At 47.0% G+C, this 16,343-nt stretch overlaps 1 protein-coding gene across 1 annotated transcript in view; it reads right to left on the bottom strand.

The window, feature by feature from the left end:
* Window positions 1-16,343, bottom strand: part of DNAH14 (dynein axonemal heavy chain 14) — a 300,961-nt gene that overhangs the window by 6,188 nt on the left and 278,430 nt on the right. Inside the window, exons 81-83 of the mRNA XM_087859257.1 lie at window positions 3,694-3,806; window positions 2,671-2,810; window positions 139-302 (exon numbers count right to left, since the gene is read on the bottom strand). Coding sequence (XP_087715383.1) covers window positions 139-302; window positions 2,671-2,810; window positions 3,694-3,806 — 417 coding nt within the window. The remainder of the gene's footprint in view (window positions 1-138; window positions 303-2,670; window positions 2,811-3,693; window positions 3,807-16,343) is intronic.

Here is a 16,343-nt window from a genome sequence, read left to right as displayed (position 1 = left end):
GCTTAAAGAAAAAAAGGGGGGGGATGAGGATCTGTGCATACCTTTAGGACTCGCACAGCCCCCAGCCCAGGGGAAGGGGGGCTGCTGAGGGAGCGGCTAGTTGGACAGACACTCACTCTGTTTTAAGCACACCAGTACCTTAAAGGCTCTCCTGACGATGTTGAGCTTCTTCTGGATCATTATGGAGAACTCCTCGTCTTTGATGTCAGTGGTGTCCGCGATCACGTGGTGGGTAAAAGTGAGGGTGTCTATAGAGACTCCTTGGGACCGTCCGTGGTCTTGAAGCACAGCAGTAAGAAAGGCTTTGGAGAAAAAACACAGCAACCAGTTCCCTGGGAGTCTGGGGGATCAGGGGCTGTGTCCTTCCCAAGGGTTCCCCGGGGGCTGGGGGAGCAAGACTCATGTACTTCTTCCCCCTGGCAACAAAGCTGGGTCCCAGGGACAGTACAAGACCCGAGGGTGTCAGAGTTTCTCAGGAAATGGCATCCAGGCGCTGGGCAGGCACCCTTCCTCTGGAGTTGCTAAGCCGTGGTGGCTGCTTCTCCCCGTGGCTGCACGAGAAATGCTGGGTGCAGCTGGGAAAGACGAGACCAAGACACAGTGGAAACAGAGCTAAGACAGGCAGAGGCAGGCTGAGAGGAACACAGGACAGTCACCTGGAACCACCCATTCCTGAAGCCAAACCCCTTGACTTCCTTTCCACTCACATAAGCCTAGAACTTACTGTTTTGCTTGCATTCTGTGTCTGAATACCAACACTCCTAACACAGCTCGCGACTGTTCTTTGCCACCAGCCCCTCTCCTCCTGGTTTAATCCATCCCGCAAGTAGCCTGGAACTCCATCCTACCTCTGATTCATGCCCCTGCCTGGTATCCACCACACCAGTGCTCACGGAGGGAATTTTAGCGCCTCCCCTGGGCAGTTGAGCCCCTGCCACGCAGCCCGTGTCCTCTCCTTGCTGCTGTGGCCACCTCACGTGGTGTCTGTGCGCCGCCACCAGCCTGGGACGGCCTTTCTCCGAGTTCCCTGTAACTTTCCGAGGCCCAGAGGCCACCTGTGCGGACGAGCCAGAAGGGCTCCTGTCGTCCTCCGTGGCCCCTTGGAGCTCTGCAGGCTCTGGGGGAGGAGACCGGCGCCCTGATGCCTCTGCGCCTCAGGCAGCAGCTGTCCCGCGGTGGCCTGACGCTCCGCGCCGCCCTCCCTCCGTCCGCGAGCCCCCGTCTCTCCTGAGCTCCAGCCCCGCACAGCTAGCCGCTCACTGGCCATCGCGCTGTCTTCTCCGAACGTCTCCGACTTGCCAGGTGCTGTCCCCTCGCTGCTCATCACTTCACTCCTCCCCCCGGGGCCCGGTTTCAGTGTCTGCCCAGCTATCCACCGGAGAGCTGGGAGCTGTTCCAAGCCCCTCTGCTCCCTCGGGGTCCGTCTAGGACTGTTGTCCAGGTCCCCTCGGGGCCACCACCAATTCCCGCCTGGAGAGTAAAGCAGACGCCTACCTGGGACCCAGACTCCGCCCATGCTTGTCCCCGGCCTGAAACGTGGCCGTGGCTCCTGGGCTGCAGGAGGGGGCCGACTCCCCAGTGGGCCCCATCCGCCCCGGAGCCCGTGTCCGTCTTCCCAGCGTCATCCTACACCATTGTCTGTCGTGGGGTTTGCGCTCGGGCTGCGGGAACCTCTTGCCTCCCGTCCGTGCTCGTCCCCTCTCGCATCTGGTCCTTCGGCTCCGACAAACACGCGGTTCCCAGGGCCGGGTGACACACGGGGACTTCCAAGTCAGACCCGCCACATTCCTCACTCGCCGCAGGTGCATCCGGCTGTGGGACTTGGGGAAGCCACGTAACCTCTCGGCGCCATGGCCTTCCTCGCTGAGAACAGGGGTGATAACAGGAAGGACCCCGTACGATCGACACGAGACCTGATGAGCTTGTGTCCGCCACGTGCTGGGCACAGCCCCCGGCTCCCCGCAAGCCCCCTGTCTGGGCGCCAGTCTCGTCCCTCCAGCCGCATGTGCGGACGGGCTCACGGGCAGCAGGCTGTTTCTGGAGTTGCCTTCCCGGACCTTTGTTTCCGTCCCCTGGGTCACGCTCCGGAAGTATTCCTTTGTTCATCTATTCGTATGTATTCATTCGGAAAGTTGGTCATTCTTCAAATACTCGCTGAGAGGCTTTTAGGTGCCGGGCTGTACCGGATGCGAGGGGTGCGGCGGGGCGGGCGCACAGACCTGGGTCTGCCCTGGCCACGCTCACGATCCAGCCTTGCCCCCTTCCCGCTCCCACCACACCCCAACCGCACGCTGTTCTAGGGCATCGGCTGGGATGTCTTCCCTTCCTGCTGGATGGCATCGTTTATTCATCAGTGAAAACGGCTGAATACAGATTCACCCCCTGGGGAGGCACCCACCTCCACGAGTCCTGATGAAAGGCAGTGGCCTTTGAGAGGGACATGGTGTCGGCCTTGGACCTCACAGGCCTGGAAGGTGCAGGTGCGGTCTGGCGGGGATGGTCCAGTGCAACGTGTGGGGAGGGAGGGGTAAGAGAGGAAGAGGGCGGGAGGGAGAGAGACCGCCCTGGTGCGGGGTGCCTGCAGGGCGCGGGGCTCTCATGCTGGAGAGGAGGAGAAGGGAGGCCAGCAGTGGGGGGCCTGGGCACAGACCGCGTGGTTCTCATAGTCACCTTGTGGAAAGAAGAAAGCTGGGAGCCAGTATCTTGCAGGAAATCCTTCAGAGAAATCGCTGTGCCCATCATCAGGGTATCTGGGGGTCTGGGCAGGTGATGGACTAGAACGCTTCCAGGTTGTGACAAATGTCATATACCTGTTGGAGGCGTACAGAGGCTGAGAGATCAAGGGCACCACCATCGTGCACGTTCCCACGACCATCCCTCCAACGCCCCTCCTTCCCTTTTCATCTCAAGCTCTCCCCACTCAGGACCCAATCTTGCACTTTAGGGGGACCAGCTGTGGCTTAGACGTGCAGGGAGGCTGTGGATTTGGGTGGCTAGGCTTGCTGCTCTGCAGGGGGTCTCGGCTGTGCCCTGAGGAATCGGTGGATTGTTCCAGGGTTGCTGGTTTCTCTTAGACGATGTGCCCCAGCACTCAGAGTGATGTGGCACGAGAGGCAGTCTGTACAGACTTTGGAAGCAGATTTTCTGGGTTCAAATCTCAATACTCTCACTTTCTGGTAGCAAAGTGCTGGGCAAGCTACTTCGTGTCTCTGCCTCCATTTGCTCATGTCCACAGCGAGGGTGATGAAGGCCAGGACCTCCTGCGTGTCACAGGGCCACTGTGACAGTTACATGAGGACGTGGGAGAGGGCACTTCTAGAGTGTTGGCTGCTCTCATGTTTAAATAATTTCGATCTATGTATTAAACACGTTTAAAAATGACACGTAACGAATTCTCATTTCCTTTCACGTTTCCTGCTGCCACTTTCCCAGGATACAGTGTAGAGTAACAGAAGGAGACAGGCACCAGGTCTGGGCCTGTCCGTCCCTTAGAGTGGTCAGACCGCAGACAGGACCCTCGGCACCCCGTGTGTCTTCCAGGCCTTCATCCTAAACTGAAGACAACAGCCCCTTCCTTGCTAAGTTCCCATGCTGCTCTGAGAACCCCAAAGACCACGCATAGGAAATTACATGGTAAACTGTTAAGCTCTAAGCCCAAATAAGGAAGAGACATAAAGCAGCTCCCATCCATACCGATGATGGATTGCAGTGTAAGCCATTTTGGCCCAAGTATTGAAGAAATTCACTCGCTGGATGAGATCATTAACCCAGGAACTCAGGGGCTTACAAGACTTGTAGGCATGTTTCTGTTGGGATTTAAAGACAGGCACATCATTTTTTTTTAAGACTTATCCTTGGGGTTATTGGAAACATATCTGTGAACTTTGGTAATTTGCAGGGAGAAGTAACTTGGCAGGAGAATGCTGTTTTCCAGCCGAGAGCACATGAGAAATAGGAAACCAATACCCGGGGAAAGCAGCATTATCTTAACTGTGCTTTGGACGAAACACCTGCCGTTTCCACCCTGGCTGAAGGCTTTCATCACTTCCTCAAGTCCTTTGATCTGCCCCTTTCCCCTTCTCTGGGCAGCTTAACTTCACTTGCCCTTAGATGTGAGCAATTTCAACACCCCAGCCTTCCCCGGTACCAAACCCTATAAACCCATCCACCACCCGCTGTGGGACTGCCGCTGCTCCTTCCAGTTCTGAGTCAAGCTGACCTGCCTGGGCTCTGCAGAGCCTTTCTGGAGTACTTCCTCTCTTCTGTAGCCTCAGCTGTCCATTCTCCAGCCTGTTTATTAACGTGTGCTTCTATCCCAAATACACAGCCACCCAACACTCAATCCTATTTGTTTGACCCTCAATAAAATACTAGCAAACTGAATTCAGGCACACATTAAAAGGATCGTACACCATGATCAAGTAGGATTCACCCTGGGATGCAAGGATGGTTCGACACAGACAAATCAATAAATGTACCACATGAACAGAATGAAGGATAAAAATCAAAGCCACACTAAGATACACCTTACGCCAGTTAGAAAGGCAAAAATTGACAAGGCAAGAAACAGTTGTTGGAGAGGATGTGGAGAAAGGGGATCCCTCCTACATTGTTGGTGGGAATGCAAGTTGGTACAGCCACTCTGGAAAACAGTGTGGAGGTCCCTTAAAAAGTTAAAAATTGAGCTACCCTATGACCCAGCCATTGCACTACTGGGTATTTACCCCAAAGATACAGACACAGTGAAGAGAAGGGCCATATGCACCCCAATGTTCATAGCAGCAATGTCCACAATAGCTAAATCGTGGAAGGAGCCGAGATGCCCTTCAACAGATGACTGGATTAAGAAGCTGTGGTCCATATATACAATGAAATATTATTCAGCTATCAGAAAGAACGATTTCTCAACATTTGCTGCAACATGGACGGCATTGGAGGAGATAATGCTAAGTGAAATAAGTCAAGCAGAGAAAGACAATTATCATGATTTCTCTCATCTATGGAACATATGAACTAGGAAGATCGGTAGGAGAAGAAAGGGATAAAGAAAGGGGGGTAATCACAAGGGGGAATGAAGCACGAGAGACTATGGACTCTGAGAAACAAACTGAGGGCTTCAGAGGGGAGGGGGTGGGGGAATGGGATAGACCGGTGATGGGTAGTAAGGAGGGCACGTATTGCATGGTGCACTGGGTGTTATACGCAACTAAGGAATCATCGAACTTTACATTGGAAACCAGGGATGTACTGTATGGTGACTAACATAATAAAAAAATATTATTATAAAAATATAAAATATAAATCTGAAAAAAATCATATGATCATTTCAATTGATGTAGAAAAAGCATTTGATAAAATTCAACATCCTTTCATGATAAAAATGCTCAACAAATTAAGTATAGACAGAATGTTCCTCAGCATAATAAAGGCCACATATGACAAGCCCACAGCTAACATCATATTGAATGGTGAAAAGTTAGAAGCCTTTCCTCTAGGATCAAGGACAAGACAAGGATGTCCACTCTCACCATTTCTATTCAAAATGTGTAGAAAGTCCTAGCTGGAGCAATTAGGCAAGAAAAAGAATAAAGCATACAAATTCAGAAGGAAAAAGTAAAATTGTTGCTGCAGAGGACATTATATATATATACATATATTATATATTATATATATTATATTATATATTATATATATATAAATAAAACCCTAAAGATTCAAAAAAACCTAGAATAAATGAATTCAGTAAAGTTGTAAGATATAAAATCAACATAGAGAAATTAGTTGCATTTCTACACAGTAACAAACTATCTGAAAGAGAAATTAAGAAAGCAATCTTATCTACCATAGCATCAAAAATAACAAAATACTTAGGACTAAATTTGAACAAGGAGGTAAAAGATCTATACACTGAAAACTGTACAAAATTGATGAAAGACCTTGAGGAAGACATGAATAAGTGGAAGGAATTCCTGTCTTCTTGGGTTGGAAGAATATTGTGAAAATGTCTATACTATCCCTAGTGTCTACAGAGTCAATACAATCCCAATTCAAAATTCCCATGGCATTTTTCGCAGAAACAGAAAAAGTTTCCTAAAATTTGTATGGAATTATGAAAGACCCCGCATAACAAAAGCAATTCTAAAACAGAAGATCCCAGCTGGAAGCATCACACTTCTTGATTTTAAGCTCTGTTACAAAGTTGTAGTAATGAAAACAATATGGTACTGGCATAAAGATAGGCACATAGACCAGTGGAACAGAATAGAAAGCCCAGACATAAACCCAGTCATGTATGGTCAGCTAATTTTTGATAAGGGTGCTAAGAACACGAACTGGGGTAAGGAACAGTCTCTTCAAGAAATGAAGCTGGGAAAACCGGATATCCACGTGCAAAACAATGACGCAGAATCTTACACCACTCACGAAAATAGAAATGGATCAAAGACTTGAATGTGAAATCTGAAACCATAAAAGTTTTGGAAGAAAATATATGGAAAAAGATTCTTGACATGGGTCTTGGCAACGATTTCTTGGGTAAGACACCAGAGCACAGTCAACAGAAGCTAAAATAAGTGGGACTATATATTTCTTCTGCACAGCAAAGGAAACAATAAATTGGAAAAGCAACTCATGGAACGGGAGAAAATACTCACAAGCCATCTATCTGACAAGTGGTTAAATACAGAACGTATAAAGCACTCACCCAACTCAATAGCTATAGAACAATAATCTGATTAAAAATGGGCCAAGGGGCTCTAGGGACGTTTTCCCAGGAAGATACACACGGCCAGGGTACACGAGCCGGTGCCCCACGTCACCAGTTATCAGGGAAATGCAAACCAACCACAAGGAGCGCCCACCCCACACCTGGTAGGATGGCTATCATCGAAAAGCTGATGACAAGTATTGGGGACAATGTGCAAAAAGGAAACCCTTAAGAGTTTAAAATAGTTACTTTATTTTAGAGAAAGAGCAAGCGCACCTGCGTGAGCGGGGAGAGGGAGAGAATCTCAAGCAGGGCTTGTGCTGAGTGTGGAGCCCCGGGCTGGGTTCGATCCCACGACCCTGAGATCATGACCTGAGCTGAAACCAAGAGTCGGACGCTTAACGGACTGAGCCACCCAGGAGCCCCTAAAATGACTGTCATGATGGAAAACGGTATGCTGGTTCCTCAAACATTAAAACTTGAACCACCACGTGGCCCAGCAATCCCAGTCCCGGGTGTGCATATGAAGGAACGGAAACCAGTGTCTTGAAGAGAAATCTGCAGTCCCGTGTTCGTTGCAGCTTTATTCACAACAGCCTAGATACGGAAACCTTCCAAGTGTCTCTCGAAGAGCCACAGGAAAAGGAAAATGTGGTCCATACACATAACCGGCTGCTGTTCAGCCACAAAAACAGAAGGAAATCCCGCCATTGCAGCAACACGGAGGAACCCGCAGGGCCTCACGCTTAAGTGCAATAAACCAGACAGAGCAAGACACACGCGGCATCACTTACGTGTGGAATCTAAAACAAAGAAAAGCCAGTTTTGTGGAGACAGAGAATAGGATGGTGGTTGCTAGGGGTGGAGGAGGGGGAAATGGGGGTGACGTTGGTCAGGGGACGCAGGTTTTCAGTTGTACGAAGGATCCTGAGGAGCTGGTGGACAACACGGTGACCGTAGTCGGTAACTCGGCGTCGTGCACTGAGACGTTGCCCCGAGTAGAGCACGAGCCCCCTCGCCACCACACACGTCAACATAACATATAACATATAATTATGTTACCTGGGACGTGCGACGGCCATGTTCGTTACCTTGCTCTTAGCAATCACTCCACAATGTTGATCAAATCATCACATAGTAGACTTTCAACATATACAACGACATTTGCCAATTACTCCTCAATAAAGTTAAAAAAAATCTTACCTGTTGTGGGGGAGAAGAAGGGCCCCTCAGCCCTCACTCTGTGACCTCCTTTTCTTTATGGTCTGGGTTCTTGACAAATTCACTAGTTCCTGTCCCCTCTTCCCAGTGACTCTGAACCTATTGCCTTTGATCCTTCTTCAGAAGTCACCAATGACCTTCTACTTTTCGTATTCATGATCCCGCCCCCCCCCACCTGTGCTGCTTTGCACCTGTTCTCTGCAGGTCACCTCTGCCCTCACTCTTGCCCTGGCTTCCGTGACCACTTTCTATGCTAACTTCCTCTCTAGTTCTCCTCACTGGCTCCTCTGCCCCTTCCCTCCCCTGTGGGTTGGTGTTGTCTTGACCATCCCTCTTCTCTTCCCACTTCCGCTTCTCCCAGAGCTCATCCAGACTGTGGTTTCCCCTTTGTCTAGGCAATCCCGAACCTACTTTCTGTCTCTGTGGATTTGCCTGTTCTGGACATTTCCTGGAAATGTAATCCTACCACGTGTGGTCTTCTGTGGCTGCCTTTGCTCACCTGGCATAACGTTTTCAAGGTTAATCCATGCTGTAGCACGTGTCAGTACATCTGTCCTTCTGATGGGTAACATGCCACTGTACACGTGTGTCTGTGTATATCCACGCGATCTATGTAGCTACCGTATTGTTTCTCCATTCCTCAGCAGTGTTGGATGTTTCTCCATTCCTCAGCAGTGTTGGAGTTTCTCGCTACTATGAATAATGCCGCTATGAACATTCATGGCAAGTTTCTTTGTGGCTATGTTCTAATTTCTCTTGGGTATATACTAGGAGTGGAATCGCTGGGTCAAATGGTAACGCTATTTACCTTTCTGAGGAACTTACAGATCATGCTCCGAGTGGCCGCACCATTTTACATCCCCGGGAGCAGCACAGGAGGCTTCCCGTCTCTCCCGTCCTTGCCATGTTTGTTATTATCTGCCTTCCTGATTCTACTCATCCCGGCGGGCATGAGATTGTAGCTCCCTGGGGCTCTGATTTGCATTTTCCTGATGACAATGGATGTTAAGCATCCTTTGATGTGTCTACACAGGTTTTTAATCTGGTGTAAGAGTCAGGGTTTGAGGGAGGGCTAGAGCAGAGGGAGAATTTAACTTCTGGAGCAACGGCTCTATGTTTAACATCGTGTTACCTTTTCAACAATCCTTGTTCATCTCCTCCTCTATGCTGCCACAACTTCGTGGCTGATTTTATTCCTGTTCTAATACATTTTCTGTTTCTATTTTTTTTAAGATTTTATTTATTTTGACAGAGAGACAGCCAGCAAGAGAGGGAACACAAGCAGGGGGAGTGGGAGAGGAAGAAGCAGGCTCCCAGCGGAGGAGCCTGATGTGGGACTCGATCCCGTAACGCCGGGATCACGCCCTGAGCCGAAGGCAGACGCTTAACCGCTGTGCCACCCAAGCGCCCCACATTTTCTGTTTCTAAAACTTGGTTTTCTGCTTAAGGCTAAGGCCCCAGTAATCATTTCATCTTTTGTTTTTAATTTTTAATTTAAATTTTTTTCTATCTACAAAAAGCAACATATTCTCATTGTAGAAATGTGAAAATATAGAAAGGATAAGGCAGAAATAGAAATCACTCATGATTCTATCACCCAGAGAAAATTTTTTGTATGTTTTCTTCCAGTTCTGTCTCTCCATATATATACACACATATAATTATTCTCCATATTTGCAGTAAGGTTTCCATGAACACTGCAGTTGTGAAGACTGAACTATTGCTCCTGACCACCTTTTTGTCACCCAGTCAATAAACCTTGCTTTATGTGTGTTTTGTGTTTCGAGACATCTGGATAGTATTGATTCATGAACCCTGTACTCACGGCCAGTAGCAGAATTCATGAGTGAACACGTGTATTCCCTATGAAGCACGTCACAGCAGGAACACGGCGTTTCAGCACAACACCTGGGAGCCATCTGAAGCAGTAACATCACCAACAAAAAGCACGAAGATGTGAAAAATGTAGCATGAAACAGATCGTGAAAAGAGAAACAAGAAACCGTGTACCTTTTCAATCTCAGTGGGAACGTGCACGTAGGGAGAAGGAAATTTTCTGCCACTCCGTACGTGTGTGTAAATGACCATCAAAGCACCGAGAGCACAATTTTGGGGTTAGAAGTAATTTTTAGGGGCACCTGGGTGGCTCAGTTGGTTAAGCGTCCAACTCGTGATTTTGGCTCAGGTCACGATCTCATGGGTTGTGGGGTTGAGCCCCACGACAGGCTCTGTGCTCAGAGGGGTCTGCTTGCGATGCTCTCCCTCTGCCCCTTCCCCCTGACTTGTGCTCACTCTGTAAAATCTTTGAAAAAATAATTTTTAACAGGCAGGCAAATTTGCAAAGATCTAATTCCTGAATAACAAGGATGGACTTGACAAGGGTTTGCAAGGGTGAGCAGACCATCCATGGGGGGGGGCGTGCAGCAGGGGCAGAGAGGGGACAGGAGCAGACCCCACCCCAGGCACCCCAGGCGTGGGAGACCCATACAGATAAAGCAAATCCCCAGGACGTTTGGCTTTGGAAACCAGAGGGGCCTAACTCTGTGAGTTCTTACAATCAGTGGGGCTTAAGACCTGGAACTTTAAAAAATCAGCAAGCTGAGCTCTGGGAGAGCCCGGAGGGGGAGAGGAAACGGAGTCTCTGCCCTTAAAGAGACAGAACACCACACAGGCTGGAGATTCAGCATGGATGCAAGTTTGAAGAAGCCCTGAGGCATATGGGAGGGGGGCTTGTTTACTCATCACTGGGACAGAGGTCCTCGGGAGACCCCTCCAGGAACAGAGGAGCCGGCAAGCCCCATTTCCCTCCCCAGCCTCCAGACACGCGTGGGAACAGCACAGCGGGACGGCTCCGCACCCAGGACGCTAACAGCGCACCCTGCCCCTTCCCGCCAGTCCTCCACGGCCGGCCCCCTCTGCTGACCTTGTAGACACCGCTGACACTGTACCCCGCACCCCCGCTCTTCTGCAGACCTGCCAGCTCCAACATGCCTTCGGCAGGAGTCCGTCCAAAGTGGTGTCACAAGCTAGGCAGTGTGCACGCAGCCCAGACGAGGGCCAGCACGGCTCCAGAGTGAGTCCTGCTCTGGGACAGGGGAAGATAACCGCACACACGCCAGTCTGACTGTGGCCCCAGCTGTGGGCTGGGGGCAGGCAGCTGGTCTGACTGAAGACCCCACCCACCCACAGAAGCTTCTCAGGGAACAACACAGGGCAAGTGCCCTCAGTTTGGTGCTGCTTCATCTCTGGCGAACACCTGGTCGGACTCAGCTCAAGCCCAAGGCAGCCCCGGACCGGCCCACGACACCACAGGCACCAGACTCTGCCCACAACAGGCAGAGAGCCCTCGCAGGCCGGACGGAAGGCGAACGCAGCTCCGCCACAACGGTAGGACACCCCTGTAGCAACGCACACCGGAGACACCCCTGAAACCATTTTCTGGTGAAGAGGAGACATTGCACCGCGGGACCTCTTCTTCATAGAGCCACTCCTTGGAAGTGCAGGAGACGTAGCGGACTCTCCTACCACGTAGAAACAGACACAGAGTCGACAAAAGAGGAGAAAGGAACAGGCCCCAAATCAAAGAACGGGACAAAAATCACAGCAAGAAATCTAAGTGAAATGGAGATAAGTAGCATGCCTGATAGAGATATAAAGTAATGGTCCTACAGATACTAGACTTAAAAGAAGAGTGGAGACCTCAGTGAGACCCTCCACAAAGATAGAAAGCAAAGAAAAGAACCAATCAGATATGAAGAACTCAATAAATGAAATTAAAAATACACTAGATGGAATAAACAGTAGACTAGAGGAAGCAGGTGACTGGATCAGCAACCTGGAAGACAGAGTCATGGAAAGCAATCAAGCTGAACAGAGGAGGGAGGGAGAGAGAGAGAGAGAGAGAGAGAGAGAATAGACCCAGGGAACTCAGCAACACTGTCAAGAAGAGTAACAGTTGCATGATTGGGATCCCAGGAGGAGAAGAGAGAGAAACAGGGAATTTGTGTATATAGCAGTCTATTTGAAGAAATAATATGAACAAATATTTGAAGACATGATAGCTGAAAACTTCCTGAATCTGGGGAAGGAGACAGAAATCCAGATCCAGGAAGCACAGAGAGCCCCCAACAAAACCAACCCAAGGAGGTCTGCACCCAGACACGAAGTGAATAAAGGCAGTGATCCAGAGAGAATTCTAAAAGCAGCAAGAGGAAAGAAAACAGTTGCAAACAAGGGAAACCCCATAAGGCTATCAGTGGATTTTTCAGCAGAAACTTTGATTATACCCTGCTGCTCACATCTGGCCCACAAAGTGCTAAAAGTAAAAATCTGTAGCCAAGAATACTCTATCCAGCAAGGCTATCATTCAGAACAGGAGAGAAAAAAATTTTCCCAAACAAAAATTAAAGGAATTCATGGCCGCTAAACCAGCCCTACAAGAAGTGACAAAGGGGCTTCTGAGTGGAAACACAAAACCAGGAAAGCACAAAAGCAGTAAAAATAACTATACGTGTAAAAAATCTGTCAAGGGACTCACAAAATAAAAGGATGTAAAGTATGATACCATATACATAAGGCACGGGGAGTAGTAAAAATTTAGTGCTTTTAGAATGGGTTCGAAAGTAGGCGACCATCAACTTAATACAGACCCCTCCACACACAGGATGTTACATACAAACTGAATGGTAACATAATCAAAAACTGGTAATAGAGGGGCACCTGGGTGGTTCAGTCAGTTAAGCTTCTGACTCTTGATTTCAGCTCAGGCCATGATCTCAGGGTCCTGGGACTGAGCCCCATGTTGGGCTCTGCGCTGAGTGTGGAGCCTGCTTGAGATTCTCTCCCTCTCCCTCTGCCCTTCCCCTTCACTCTGTTAAAAAAAAGAAAAACAGCAAACCCCACAAACCGGTAATAGATATGCAAAAAATAAAGAGAAGGAAATCCAAGTATGTCACTGAAGAAAACCAACAAACAGAAGAGCCAGAGAAGAAAGGAACAGAGAAGAACGACAAAAACAACCATAAAATGAGTAAAAAAATGGCAATAAGTACATTCCTGTCAATAATTACTGTGAATGTAAATGGACTCAATGCTCCAAGCAAAAGACATAAGGGGACAGAATGGATAAAAAAGCAAGACCCATCTACATGCCGCCTACAAGAGACTCATTTCAGTCCTAAAGACACCTGGAGATTGAAAGTGAAGGGACAGAAAACATTTATCATGCAAATGGAGTGAAAAGAAAGCCAGGATAACAATTCTAATACTGAATGAAATAGACTTTAAAACAAAGACTAGGGGCGCCTGGGTGGCACAGTGGTTAAGCGTCTGCCTGCGGCTCAGGGCATGATCCCGGCATTATGGGATCGAGCCCCACATCAGGCTCCTCCGCTGTGAGCCTGCTTCTTCCTCTCCCACTCCCCCTGCTTGTGTTCCCTCTCTCGCTGGCTGTCTCTATCTCTGTCGAATAAATAAATAAAAATCTTTAAAAAAAAATAAATAAAACAAAGACCATAACAAGAGACGAAGAAGGACACTATATAATCATACCGGGGACAATGCAACACGATATAACAATTGTGAATATTTAGGCACCCAACATCAGAGCACCCAAATACATAAAGCAGCTAATAAACAAAGGAAGAAATAGATAATACGATAATATGAGGGGACTTTAACACCCCACTTACATCAGTGGACAGATCATCCGAACAGAAAATCCGTAAGGCAACAGTGGCTTTGAATGATGTGTTGGACCAGATGGTCTCACAGATCTATTCAGAACATTCCATCCTAAATCAGAATACACATCGTTTTCAAGTGCACAGGGAGCTTCCCCAGAGTAGATCACATATTAGGCCACAAAGTGAGTCTTGACAAATTCAAAGACTGAAGTCATACCATGCATCTTTTCTGACCACAGTGCTATGAAACTAGAAATTAACCCCAAGAAAAAAAAATCTGGAAAGAACACAAGTATATGAAGGTTAAATACATGCTACTGAAAAAAAAAATGAATGGGTCAACCGAGAAATCAAAGAAGAAATAAAAAAAAAAATACATGGAGACAAACGAAAATCTAGCAGTCCCAAATCTCTGGGATGCAGAAAAAGCTGTTCTAAGAGGGGAGTTTATAGCAACACAGGGCTACCTCAAGAAGCAAGAAAAATCTCAAATGATGTAACCTCACATCTAAAAGGAGCAGGAAAAAGAACAATAAAACTCAAAACCAGTAGAAGGAAGGAAATAAGAAAGATAATTGCAAAAATAAATGAAGTAGGGATTAGAAACCAGTAGAACAGATCAACGAAGCCAGGAGCTGGATTTTTGAAAAGTTCAATATTGATAAAACTAGTCCAGACTCCTCAAAGAGAAAGAGAGAAAGAGAGAAAGAGAGAGAGAACACTCAAATAATCAAATCAATGGAGGAGAAATAATAACCAGCACCAGGAGAGAACAAAGGATTATGAGAGATTATGTAAAATTATGTGCCAACAGACTGGACAACCTAGAAGAAATGGGTCAATTCCTAGGAACATAAAACCTCCCAAAACTCAATCAGGAGGAAGTAGAAAATTTCAGCAGATTACTGATTCAATTTACTTGCTGGTAATTAAATCAAAAAGCTCCCAACAAACAAAAGTCCAGGACCTGACAGCTTCCCAGGGAAATTCTACCAAACATTTAAAGAAGAGTTAATACCTATTCCTCTCAAACTATTCCAAAAAATACAAGAAGGATGGGGCGTCTGGGTGGCACAGCGGTTAAGCTTCTGCCTTCAGCTCAGGGCGTGATCCTGGCGTTATGGGATCGAGCCCCACATCAGGCTCCTCCGCTATGAGCCTGCTTCTTCCTCTCCCACTCCCCCTGCTTGTGTTCCCTCCCTCGCTGGCTGTCTCTCTCTGTCAAATAAATAAATAAAATCTTTAAAAAAAAATACAAGAAGGAAAAGCTTCCAAATTCATTCTGAGGCCAGCATTACCTGATACCAAGACCAGATAGAGAGCCCCCCATATACAAAACGGAACTACAGGCCAATATCCATGATGAACATAGATGCAAAAATCCTTGACAAAATACTAGCAAACCGAATCCAACAATACATTAAAAAAATTATTCATCACAATGGAGTGGGATTTATTCCCAGGATGCAGGTGTGGCTCAATACTCACAAATCAACGTGATGCATCACATCAACAAAAGCAAGGGTGAAAGCCACGTAACACTTTCAACAGGTGCCGAAAAACATTTGACAAAGTACAACAGCCATTCATGGAAAAAAAAACAGTCCCTGACGAAGTAGGTTTAGATGGAACGTACCTCAACATAATAAAGGCCATATATGAAAAACCCACAGCTAACATCATCCTCAATGGTGAAAACCTGAGAACTTTCCCCCTAAGATCAGAAACAAGACAAGGGTGTCCACTCATTTTTATTCAACACAGTATGGAAGTCTTGGCCACAGCAATCAGTCAAGAAATAAAAGGCATCCAAATCGGCAAGGAAGAAGCAGACTTTACTATTTGCAGATGACATGGTACTATATATAGAAAACCCTAAATGTTCCACCAAAAAAAAATTTGCTAGAACTGATAAACAAATTCAGTGAGGTTGGAGGATACAAAATCAACATACAGAAATCCATTGCATTTCTATACACCAATAATGAAGAAGAAAAATTAAGAAAACCGCCCTATTTACAACTGCAGCAAAAATAATAAAATACCTAGGAATAAACCTAACCAAAGAGGTGAAAGATGTGTACTCTGAAAACTATAAAACACTGACAAAAGAAATCGAAGAGGACACAAACAAATGGAAAGATATTCCATACTCATGGACTGGGAGAATATTGTTAAAATGTCCACACTATCCCAAGGAATCTACAGATTTAATGGAATCCCTATCAAAGTACCAACAGCATTTTTCACAAAACTATGATAAACAATCCTAAAATTTGTATGGAACCACAAAAGACCCCAAATAGCCAAAGCAATCTTGAAAAAGAACAATCCAAGATTTCCATCCAATCGCAATCCCAGATTTCAAGATACACAACAAAGCTGTAGTAATCGAAACAGTATGGTGCTGGCACAAAAACAGACACACAGATCAATGGGTCAGAATGGAGAGCCCAGAAATAAGGTCACAGTTATATAGTCAATTACTCTTCAACAAAGGAGGAAAGAAAATACAGCGGGAAAAAGACCGTCTCTTCAACAAATGGCATTGAGAAAACTGGACAGTTACTTGCAAAAGAGTGGGTCTGGACCACTTTCTCATACCACACACGAAAATAAACTCAAAGTAGATTACAGACATAAATAGGAGACGTGAAACCCTAAAAATCCTAGACAGTCATGTCTCTGACATCAGCTGTAGCAACATTTTTTCTAGATTGGTCTCTAGATTG

Source organism: Ursus americanus, chromosome 2, assembly GCF_024610735.1.
Source record: "Ursus americanus isolate L20-20 chromosome 2, mUrsAme1.1.p, whole genome shotgun sequence".
Taxonomy (NCBI): Eukaryota; Metazoa; Chordata; class Mammalia; order Carnivora; family Ursidae; genus Ursus; species Ursus americanus.
The sequence above is the reverse complement of the archived record's forward strand: the minus strand, read 5'-3'. Positions and strand labels throughout refer to the sequence as shown.